The sequence below is a fragment of the Phaethon aethereus genome (genome assembly GCF_964289735.1).
Source record: "Phaethon aethereus genome assembly, chromosome: 12".
NCBI classification, from domain to species: domain Eukaryota; kingdom Metazoa; phylum Chordata; class Aves; order Phaethontiformes; family Phaethontidae; genus Phaethon; species Phaethon aethereus.
Window position 1 is genome coordinate 16750636 of NC_138588.1, and position 12684 is coordinate 16763319.

General features: G+C 40.5%; 1 protein-coding gene across 1 annotated transcript in view; it reads right to left on the reverse strand.

The window, feature by feature from the left end:
* Nucleotides 1–12684, reverse strand: part of THSD4 (thrombospondin type 1 domain containing 4) — a gene marked incomplete at both ends in the record, with an annotated part of 302482 nt that overhangs the window by 245575 nt on the left and 44223 nt on the right. Inside the window, one exon of the mRNA XM_082005338.1 lies at nucleotides 3532–3634. Coding sequence (XP_081861464.1) covers nucleotides 3532–3634 — 103 coding nt within the window. The remainder of the gene's footprint in view (nucleotides 1–3531; nucleotides 3635–12684) is intronic.

The window sequence follows — 12684 nt, forward strand, 5'->3', positions numbered from 1 at the left end:
CAAGTCCAACCGTTAACTCAACACCACCATGCCCACTAAACCACATCCCAAAGCACCACGTCCACATGTTTTTTGAACACTTCCAGAGATGGTGACTCCACCACCTCCCTGGGCAGCCTGTTCCAATGCTTGACCACTCTCTCTGTAAAGGCATTTTTCCTACTATGCAATCTAAACCTCCCCTGGCGCAACTTGAGACCATTTCCTCTCATCCTATCGCTGGTTACTAGGGAGAAGGAACCAACAACCACCTCACCACAGCCCCCTTTCAGGTAGAAAACCACAGTTCTCTACAACTGAACTCCTTTCAGTTGTAGAGAGCGATAAGGTCTCCCCTCAGCCTCCTCTTCTCCAGACTGAACAACCCCAGTTCCCTCAGCCGCTCCTCATAAGATTTGCGCTCCAGACCCCTCACCAGCTTCCTTGCCCTTCTCTGGACACGCTCCAGCACCTCAACATCTTTCTTGTAGTGAGGGGCCCAAAACTGAACACAGGATTCAAGCTGCGGCCTCACCAGTGCCGAGTACAGGGGCACAATCACTTCCCTGCTCCTGCTGGCCACACTATTTCTGATACAGGCCAGGATGCTGTTGGCCTTCTTGGCCACCTGGGCACACTGCCGGCTCATATTCAGCCGGCTGTCAACCAGCACCCCCAGGTCCCTTTCTGCCGGGCAGCTCTCCAGCCACTCCTCCCCAAGCCTGTAGCGTTGCATGGGGATGTTGTGACCGAAGTGCAGGACCTGGCACTTGGCCTTATTAAACCTCATACAGTTGACCTCTGCCCATCGATCCAGCCTGTCCAGAGCCCTCCTACCCTCCAGCAGAGCAACACTCCTACCAAACATAAACATTAGGAGCAAGCTATGCTATGCAGGGGAGGGAAAACGAAATAACTATAGCATGTTTTAGATCCCCTAAGTCATCTTTCCCGGCACAGGGCAGAGTAAGTCAAATCTGCTGTGTAGGAAACAAGGAGATGGACTTGGGCTGAGCTGGCTCAGCATTGGCTGTGTCTTGTCAAAAGCCGTTTGAAAAGGGATGCATGAAAGCTAATACATCAAAGGTCTCCGGGGCCATGTTGTAGAAGTCATGCTGTCTGCAGAACATGCTTTCAGCCATGTGCTTGCTAGGGTACCAAGCTCTTTTTTCTGCCTAAATGCATGGTACAAAGTGACAAAGCCGTACAGCTCTGAAACTTCCTTTTGGGTAACTTCACAAAGCCAGACATGACCTTAATTAAAAGCATAGTATATACTGAATGTTCATATTTTGAGATAAAGAGCTATAGCTCTGCAAGTCTTCACTATACCCACAACAGATAAAACCAGGACTGAGGCATGACTACATTAGAAACAAACACTATTAGATCAATTGGGAGTTAGGTTTGAACCTATCTGAACCTGCACTGACTCATGTGGAGCTGTAGAAACAGGTAACATCAACTGTGGATCAAATCTGCTCATCTAAAGGAACAACAAAAAGCATGCTAGCACGCTAAGCTATGTCCATTTCTGGCTATAGAAAAAAGGAACTTCATACACTGGCAACACTCCTTGAGTCCCCTGAAAAATACGCAAACAATGACTTCTAATACTTCCTTCAGCACATCTCTGGAAGGGTCTTTATTGTTACAAAAGAGGCATTTTGCCTTTGTGCAACAAGGCAAGGCACAGAACCCTGAAAGCTGGCTCCAAGCACGTTATTCACACAACGCAGTCCAGCAAGGGGTTCCCTCAGTCCCCAAAAACAATACAGTGACAGCAGCACATGCTGTTTCCCAGCTGACACACCTAGCTACAGCCCTACACAGATGTGGTTTTCCCTGCTTTCACTTCAAAACTTAGTATCAGGCTCTATACTACAGGATAGACATGACCCCAGTTTAACAGAAGCAAAAAATCACTACTACCTGTCACTCTTTTCTCCTTCTAAGCCTCTTAGGGTAAAAGGAGGGAGAATAAAAATATGAGAACCAGGAGGAATCGCTCCATCGTGAAAGAAACTTGCCCATTCCTTTTCCAAATCTCTTATTTTGCCTCCCTTTTGGAGCTGGGAAAGTAACTTAGCCTAATGAGTTAAAGACTGAAGGAAAGTAAAACATATGCAGAGCACTAATTGCCCCAAAGCACATCACTGACACTGAAGATGTGCATAATTGGGTAAATCTTGCCACTATGTCAATTTTAGGACACACAGGAGCAGGGCATTGCCATAAAGATAAATCATACTACATTGAAGTCTTTACTTGTAATGAAGTCTTCTGGCAAAGAGAAATCCCAGCAAACACTGACTGTAAGACAATAAAAGCCATGGCATAATGCATACTTCTATTTAATTGTGTGGCATTGTATTATATGTAGCTACTTACACAGAAGTCAATAAAGGTCATATTCAAGAGACTTAAAAAATACAGGCAAATTCTCTTCCTTCTACTTTGTTCTTCTCAAATCTAGAAAGCACAGTAGATGGGCCTATATCCTGCATTTTGAAGTTTTAAGGTGAGACTGTGCCTCCATTTGGAGGGGAGACATGGCACAGAACATGTGGTACAGAGCACACACAGCCTGTTGGTAAAGGAGTCTGTGGGTAACAAAGTCATCATTGTACTTTCCTACTAGTGATTCACACCAAGCAATACAGTGGCTTCAGAATAATAAAGATCGCTAGTCCACAGTATGTATACGTATTTCTCTACGCATGAATCCTCTTTGGTCTTTGAAGCTTTGTGGAAAATAACTTTTAAAAAATAAGACATAAACTAAATTCCTCTGAATCAAGAAACACATCTGAAGAACAAATTATTTACCTCATAAATAATCACAAATCTCAACTGAGGTAGGCCCAGCTATTGTTAACAGACAGACAAAAAAATAAAAAACTATTTCACAAAACATGTTTCTGGAGAACCCCCAGCTGACTGAGATTTTATCCTCCAAGGGTTAGGACTCTAGAGGGGTGTCAGACCACTACTAGAGCTGCTGATGCTTTGTGTTCCAGGACAATGAGTTCAACACGCAGCTGCAGAAGTCCATCGCACAGGTATCCCTCTCACAGACACCATCCCAACTGCCAAACATACCATTAGAAAATACAAATTAGACAGGTAGAAAGTCCTGAAATTAATGCATAAGGATAACGAGTCACATGCTAAACTGGGATTAAAAAAAAAAAAAAAGGCGCCTCCATTTACTGAAATGAAGCCATACTGAGCCTTTGTCATCAAAAGTAAATACGTAGAAAAAGAAGATAGTTAACATTGTAGTAGCTGAAATACTGTTGCAACACTATACAGAGCCAATGGTATACCAGTCAAAGTAGGGCTTATATGCTTTCATTCCTGTAAAATACAAGAAATATTGACGTGAGATTATCTACTTGTCTGCCCATGAATAAATCCAGCAGACAAACAGAGCAAATTGAGCAAGACTCCAGCAGTCAAAGCCTGATGGCTTCCACTGGGTAAAAAACACATTTGCCTTTCCAAAATGCAATCTGTATAATAATGCAAAACCAAGTTGTCTTCCCTTACCTTCTGCAAAAGGTTCCCATTCATAAAATCGACCCATAAATGGCTTGTTATTGTATGATGCACATTGCACCTCTCTAATATTTCTGCTGCTTTCAGGACACATCTGTTTAAATAAAAAAACCAGTCACATTATAATCAACAGCAATGTTATTATTGCTTTCTTATTAATTCACTTTAGAAGGTTAATGAAGGCATTGCCAAATTCTAATCCAGTTGAATGATATTAACATCAAGACTCCTTTTCTTTATAACAGGTAACAAACAGTGTGCTTTTAAGTATCGAAAGTGCCTGTAGAAAAAAATTAATTTGTAGAGCTCATGGAGCAACAGTTCCACAAAAAAAGCAAATTTTTAATGGAGCTGTCATTTTCCTCAGCAAAAAGATGACACTTCAAGATAAATTCAATAAATTAGTTCTGAATCATTTCCTTTCCACAATAGCTTCACATTTTTCATTATTAATTTTCCAGGCTCAGATTCAACAGAGTTGAACACATACATGCTTCCATAACTTACTAAAAGCTGGCCACACCAGCTTCTTATTCTCATCCTACGCTTCAACACCATATTACCGCTTTTTCTTTTTTATTTCTACACGCTGCTATTGCGGTCATTGCATTACTTCGCATTTTAACTTGTGCCTTCAAGTACTAGCCTCAGAGTTCTCAAAGCTAATACTGGGAAGAGCTTCTTGTATACGGGCGCGTGCATGCACACACACACGTATTGAGGCAGGGCAAGTCTTACAGACCGAAGTAACATCTTTTATTAGGTCACCTGCAATGCAAGCCTTTGGCAGACAGGCCTTGTTTAGGTGTGAAGCTGATTCCAAAAGTACAAGTTAAATACTTAAATACTTAATTACTTTGTTCTGCCTGTATCCTCACACGACAGCAGTTACAGCAAAACACTCCTCTGGGCGCGGGCACACACAAAGGGGAGAAAGACTTCTCAAAAAGGCAGGGGGTTAATTAGAACAATTTCTATGCTCGGAGACAATAGGCAAGCTTTGGTTACAGATGCATTTTTTCAGGTAGCCTTTAGATGACCAAAATGCCTATTAAAAACACTATTCAAGAACAGTAGAAACCACATGAAGAACTGGACTACAACAGCAGAATATTTTTTCTAAAGGAGACAGATTTCAAGGGAAAACTAAAGATAAAATTGTATGAAAGCAGCATGGCTAAATAATTGTGTTTTTGAAGGGAACAGCAAGAGAATCGGTAAGAAGAGCTCACTACAACCGCAAATCAGTTCTATTATATTCATATAAGGAGTGAGACTGGCTGTCTTTGCAGGGAAACCCAGCACACCAGAGGTGCCAGAGGGGTTCTTGCTTTGTATCCACCATTTATGTATGGTGATGTTTGTAACTGGATCAGTGAGACGTCAAAGTAAGTTTTCGAGTGGGCTATAAACCGTACCAAAGACAGGCCTGGGGGAAGGTTCACGGACTACTTTATCTTCTATTAGAATCACGGTAACAAATCTGCTAGAATAAACACTATTTCTGGCCAAACAGCCATCTGTGCTTTGTTCACCCACCCTTCTGAGATCTCCAAGTACATGCAAATATTGTTTCCCTCAACAAACCCTCTAATAAAAAAAAAAAACAAACCAAAAAACAAAAAACCAAAAAGGCTTCCCTGAAAACAGGACCATGAGCCATCAAACTACACTGCAAGGGTGTGACCAAAAGTCTTTCTAGTGCCAAACGCAGACAGCACAGCTATATTCCCACAGCTGAAATACACGGCCTTACATCTGCGACACTGCAATGCAGCAAGGGTAGTTCAGCCACAACCAACCACCCACGGCTAGGAAGCTTACATTGTTCCTGGAAACCAATTATAGCACATATATCCTAAAGGTGAAGGGACAGAACCTGAGCTGGCATAAATTAAGGTCACTACATTAAATTACAGCAGAACAACATCAGTGTGCACCAGCAAAGAACCCAGCCTGAAGGGTTTCTTTTTGGAACGCTTTTCCCTTTTTTTTTGGCACAAGTTTTCTGACAGTCTATTGTGCAGTTTTTTTGTGTCTTGTTTTCCCTTTTCTGACCCCTGAGCTCATGCTCTTGTGTACCAGTATTGCTGGCTCATAAACCATTTCCTGTACACCCCACTCATACCAACTGCAGACAACGTATGAATAAAAAGATCAAAATATTAATTGCTGTTGCCAAAAAATAGTGACACCCACCCCTTCTAAGATGATTTTTATATAGCTACAACTTCTGTTTTTAAACTTACTGAAGGTTGCCCACAGGACAGAGGCCCCATTGCTTTAAGCAGGACAAAGGACTGACAAATACACTAAATGCTGTGTGGATCAAGCTGAAATCAGAAGAAAATGCTAACTCGGTAATGACCCCGCTACTTTGAAAGTCCCAACTCAGTTGGGACTCAGCCCTTCCTCCATTTCTTTCATCAAGGTTGAATTACCAAATAAAATTTTGAGTGACAATTTGAGAGAGTTACCTGGTCTGCAAAAACTCTTTGCTTTATTCTTTGTACCGATTATGCTCATTTTTATTTTTAAATGGCTTTTATAAATCTTTTATTAAAGAGTTAACTACAAGGTGCAACTAGTCAAACTTACTATAGTTTATGAATCACCAAGGCTTAAAAGAACTATATGTATATACTAGTTAACATCTATACATCATTTACTAACCCCGCCTCGTTTCTCAATGCATAGCTGAACAAAATGGCAGTTTTACGCCACCTACTGCCCAGCCCCCCCCGAAAATGAAACCCTTCAGCCTTTCTCAGAAGGGCCAAGAGCGCCAGGCACCTTCTCTTGGCCTCCCTGGCTTTTTAGCACATCATCTAGGCAAGAAAAGGAACCGTTAAAAGGAAAAAGCATGACCCTCTGCAACTGAAAGTGAAACTTTAGCATAGGGGTTTCTGTAAAGCCTCATTTTTTATTTATTCCTCAGAGTACAACCTACTTCTACACCTTTATTTAGTCCTATTTCTGTCACAAACAATTGTAGCTTGACTATAAACCGCCTGAAAGACAGCAAAGAGCATCTGTGATGAGAAGATGACAGGCCCGAAGAAAGCTCCTATTTACAAGGTCTAGCAGCTGTACCTTACAGGGTGCATCACTCGCTTCCCAGCTCGCGCGCGCGGCTGGGAGACCTGGCAGACGACGGAGGACAAAGCCAGGCTTCCCCAGCACGGTCCCCGCGCCACGCAGCAGCCCACGCCTGCGCTCGGCTCGCGCGCTGTCCCCGGCTCTGCCCACGACACGGTCCCGACACCCTGCCCGGCCCTCTGCCAAAGGAATGGCAGTTTTGCTTTAAAAAGCAGGCGTGTCGGTGTGTTTAGAGATGAAGAATGTTCCTGTGGCTAAACCAGAGTACTAGGATTTAAACAACCTGGATCTCTTTCCAAAAATCTTCCAGAGGCTTTCGGAACGAACTTTGCTAAAATATTTAACCTCATTGTGTGATTCTCCCTCGGTTCCCCCTCAGTGACAGGAGGGCATTAGGATCGTGCTGCCTGGTAGGGACTCGAAAACAATTTTTTGGAAAACAAAATGTTGACTTCGATTCATTGTTTTGTTAACGATAGATCTCGAATTTCGTTTTTTCCTCAAAAACTTCATTTTGTTTTGTGATTACCGAGGGAGTTAGCTAAACTTTTTTGTAGAGGTTTTGATATAAAAGCAGGATGACCTTTGTGGATGTTTGTAAAAATAGAAATAAAATTTCCTTTTAAACCACATCTGTGGAGGCCAGATCAGCAAAAAAATATATGTTGCATCTACTAAGATAAATCTCAGATTCCATCTCGTAGAGGCAGACATAAATTACCTAGAAAACTATACGCCGTGCTGGGAGAGGGGTTTTTTTATTATACTCCTTACTGTCGTGCACTATAAAATTAGAAACAGCATCTAGAATCCATAATTGTGTGTGTTTTTAGATTATGTCTCTCCTACTTAAAATATGCTGCTTGGAAGAAACGATGCTGTACATTAAGCATGCGGGACTGTATTCAGCTAAGCACCTTCAAAGCGCGGGACATTTTCACACAAGGTAAGAGCTTTCAGAGCTTCCACTGCTGCATTTTGATGCGGCTGCCTCCATGAGGATGACATTGAAACTTTTCTTCCGGTACTCTCAGAAGGTGCAATTAGCAGCAGCAGCACAACACTGCATTGATGAGGCCGGCAGCGCTTAAGATGAAACATTTTAGAAGTATCCCCTTCGTGTTTTGGGACCTCAGGCCAAGTTTCTTGAAATGCACTGTGTCTGCAGCTGACAGAAGCTTTGCACTCCTGAAACAGTAGCTTTATTTATGCCTCAATTTCATCTGAGGTATGCAGGTATGAAAGGATTCTGAGGGACAGCAACACACAGTACTTCTCTTTGTCACATACTACTACAACTTTCTTAAAGTGAGCTGCTAGTACAGCTAAGGCTGTAAAACAAAGAAACCACCCTACTTGCTTTTTAGCTTTTGGGAAACATTCAAAAAGCACAGGTTTTTAAGAAAGCTTTGACACTCTGGTTAATTAATGAAGTGTTGGCAAAACACCAGAAAATTGTCAGCCTGCCAGCAGATGTGCACTCACACTGGATGCATGCCTGCCGTTACAAAGCTGTTTCAAAGCTGCACCGAGATAATGCACTTCTGGAAAGGCACAAATGGGCCACTCTGATCCTGAAACCACCTCTAAAGGCAATTAAAACATTGACTAAGATTTTTGGCACTGTTTCATTCTTATGACCTACAGTAACTGGCAAACTCTTTTTCCAAGGCCCCATAGTCCTTCTGGATTCTCCAGGCTCAGGCATAAATCATAATTAATATTTTCTATGTGTTAAATTAAGTCCAAGTAATCTAGCCGTACTCTAGTTGTCATTTCTGCAGTGGTTCTATCTAATCATATTAATCCTTTCACATTCAAAAGGATAAACACATCGCCAAAGAAAAAATAATTAAAATACTTGTTTCTGACACAGTTATCTGAAGATTTTTCTTTCATTTTCAGAACATACTCTTTAAAAGTGGCATGTCCTTGCAATACGCATAATATATAAATTCCAGTTCTTTACACAACAATCCACCATGTCTGCAGTGAACTTCCGCTCTGCACTATTGGTGCCTTGTTCTTCCCAAAATGTATGGAAGTTCTGTGTCCGTATCTGAAGTGGAATCTGGGGTCCTGCAAATGTTAATTCTTCTGCTAGGCTGTTTCTCTTTGCATTGCCAAGGACCGGCATGCCCCTATCAGCATTACTTAGAATCAAGGCAAACTATTTTTGTCTAGCTGAACACACACTGAAAGACAGCAACTGATCCATTTAAACTACTGGAGACTATTTTATTGCAACAGTTCTAACTTTTAAAAATGGTAACAGAACATGAAGACAAGTGTCTGCCAACTGAAAAAAGAAATGAGGTATATTAAATGTGTCTAGATATCTGTGGCACAAAATATCAGCCAGATTTTTTATTAAAATGGAATTAATGCTTCTAAGAAAGAAAAATATAAAAACTTTAAAATACAAAATTTTTTAAATTATGTGAAGAACAGCTCTGCAGTAAAAATAGTGCTAGCCAGCTCTAGTTACAGTCCATGACTACAGACAGTACACTATAAATGTCTGGCTTGACATGGAATGAAAATTAACATCTGTGTATGTAGTGGTATCTGGACAAGTTATTGAAGAATGAGCACCTGCATTGCCAAAATCTTGGCACTGCATCAAGCAATGAGTTTACACCGATGTGTTTGTTGCAATGGAGATTAAGCTTAGTTATGACAATCATCATAAACGACTTTCTTTACTAACCTGTGAGAGATTCTGAAGCGATGCAGAGTCTAAGGGAGCACATAATACAGGGCCACAGCCTTTCGCTTTTCCCTCACTGCTTTCAAGGGGCTGCCTGTCATAGATGGAAAAGACCTTCGACACACGCACAACACAAAATCATTATATTGCTGCCCAAATCCCATTCAGCAAGCAACCAGCTTGTGTTTGGAACAAGGAAGATGTCCATGGCAGAGCTGCAGACCAGGGTGCCTGCCTTCCCCGAGGTACGTGCTGGCTCCCACTGCCACAGGTAAGGGAACTGCTACCATGCCAGTCTGGAGCTTAAGAATCCTTTTCTTCATTAATGATTTCGGCTTTGCACCAAGAAGTCCTCTGAACTTAACTAGAAAAGGCTTTGAAATGTTACCCAAACCTAATTTTTATTTGCAATGCATCAGACAAATAAGGCATTAAGGCATAATGTGGCACGTGCATCTATTTTTAGATGCATCTGCTTTACCTTCTCCCCTTTCCATAGCACTTTACAGCTGAAAACACAGTAGGTCTAAAAATGGGGAAGAAAGATCAACCAAACAGATGGAAAAAGAAATATTTCTGCTTAACTTTACAGGTTTGTGGGTTTTTTTAAGTTCCCACTGACAGATCCATCTGATTAGGTTGAAAAAACTTATTTTATTTAAGATTTTCAACAACTTATAAAAGATTCAAGTCCAGCTTTGGTTTTCAATAAAATGTTAGCCACTCATCCATCCCACACAAAGCATCTGCACAGATCTAATGTGCATGACTGGAAACGTTTGGCACTATAAGCATAGGAGGAGCTCACCAAAGAGCTATAGTAGGAAAATTAACAGTATAGTTCCTCAGTAGTACCAAAAATGTGTAAAGGAAATCATCCATTTCTGCCTATAGCTAAAATTTTACCAATGCTATTCAAAAAACCCTAACCAAACAACCAACCAAGCAAATAGACAATCTGAGAAACAATAATTGGTTATTATAACATCTAAGTTTAACAATTAGAAAATGGAGAACAAATCCTGAAAACAGACCATGCTGGAACAGAGTATCATCTGGTCTAAACTGATGTGCAAGTATGCTATGGAAGTCAGAGTTATGTCAATTCACACCTGCCAATGATCTAGCGGGTTGACTGTTGCTAGTCATTTTTTGATCCAGCAAAAGACCAGATGACTATCAACTCAATCCAAAGCCGTTTTTTCAAAATGTAGTTACTATTATACTGTCCCAAATTTCTTTTAGTGCCTAGCTCCCTGAGCAAAAAAGTACTTCAGTATTGAGACTGGACTGCACACAGGATATTCTTTACATGATCCCAATCACGCATCAAAAGCTTGGCACTTGCAACAGAAATCATAACTACTTTGTACAATGGCTGTTCTCAATCTCTGCAGTGGTATCATTTTTCTATATAAATATGCTGCGTAAAAAATTCCACCAACTACAAGAATCCCTCCATTCAAATATCTATTTATAGAAACACTACATAATGCTAAAGGTGCTTAAACTGCACACTGTTGCCTCATTTAAGGGGAAATCAGTTAAAAGTTATTTCCATTTGACACAACCTGGCTCAAAGTCTGAAGAATGCCTTAACTTGAAAGATTTCAGCCTTGCTGCAGATTCAGTGTCTCATCTGCCTGCATTGTTTAAACAGATCTGAAAAATAGAGCATGTTTTAATAGTCCTCCTCAAAACATGTAAGGTTCATCTACTAAGGATAGTTGCTTTGCTTTAATGTAACAGTAGTAGTACCCGTTATACTAGAAAAATCAGCCACTCCAAAACCCTTTTTGGAAGGCACCACCAATATAAGCTTTAAAGATCCTGAGACAACTCATATTTGATGCAACTTTAGTGAAATCAATGGACTTAAAGCAAAGATGGTCTATCTAGTCCTCACAGCTCACAGAAAATTATGCCAGTGTGGTAAAACATCTACTCTAGGGCTTCCAACAGTATTTCATTTCATTTTTAAAAAACATTGTTCTTGGAGCAGCCTATTCTTTGTGGGGTGCAGTCTTTATGTCCCACAGGTTTCACTACTTTACTCTTATTCTTCTACCAGCTTCATCTGTACGTGGGAATAATCCTCTACCAGTTTTCTATATGAAAGCCTAACCAATTTAAATGGAAACTCAATCGCATGCATTCCATTTAAATGACTGGCCTTTGTGTGGGAGGAGGGACTACCTGAATGGTTCCAGCAGAGGGACTGAAAGTTTAGGAAAGCTTCTGATTTGTACTACCATGATATTCCACTTTTTAATTAAAAATTACAGCAATAATCACTATATTCTTAGAGAAGGATCTCTAGTCTAAGTGACAACCAGGCAACAGAACGTTTATGCAGTGTTATATGAGGCACAAACGTACAGACGTTACTACATCTAGGAACACTGGTAAGTCCGTTGAGAGAATGCATTTTGTTCTTTTGTTAAAAAAGACATACAATGGCAAACAATTTGTTTTCCACAAGAAGTAAATGGCTGTAAAGCACCATAAATGTAGTTTAAATAATTACTACACTTGGCTCCTGCAAACTCATAACAGAAATTACAGCATTATTCATATTTTAGAGTTCTTATTTCCACCAGAAGTGAGTTTCTGATACAACACACTCTTATGTTGTTTCTGCAATATATTCAGTAGTATGACCTAGGAAGAAAGAAAAGGAAAAAAAAAGGCACCTTAAACTAACTAGCAGATACATTTACCATATTTTATAATGCTTTGGTATAGCTACAGCTGGTAGCATTGTCCGTTTACTTAGGAGTTCATCAAACTTTAACCGTTCAGACTAAAACTTTCCATTCCTGGTATCTGTCTTAGTCTCATTTTTTTGACTGAAGTATTTCATCCAAGAATGAGTCTAAGTAAAACAAGAGGGGAGAAGTGGGGGGTTTTTTCCCCCCATGCTTCAAATATTCTGATAATTTTTTTTTCAAAATATAAGTCCTGTTTTATTGCAACGAGTGAAATTAAGTCAGCCAAGAAAGTGGGGTTTTTTTGTCAAGAATGCATCCTCTGCCTTTTATTATGGAAATCTACCCAAATGCAGCCAGACCACAAGATTTTGAAAAAAATGCTGGTAACCATACTTTTTGTACACATTCAGTCATAATTTGTACACATTCAGTCAAAACTTGTTAAAGTTTTGCAGCTAAACTACTGAAACAATCTGCTTACAAGAAGTGTGTTCCACATCTGAGGCTAAAAGAGGCTGAGAAGTTTTCCAGCAATTATTGGTACGTGCTGCTGAAGTCTGTATTAGGGGCAGGCACTGCAAATGAAAACAAGACATCTTCTTCTGCTCTTAATAAGCCCTCGAT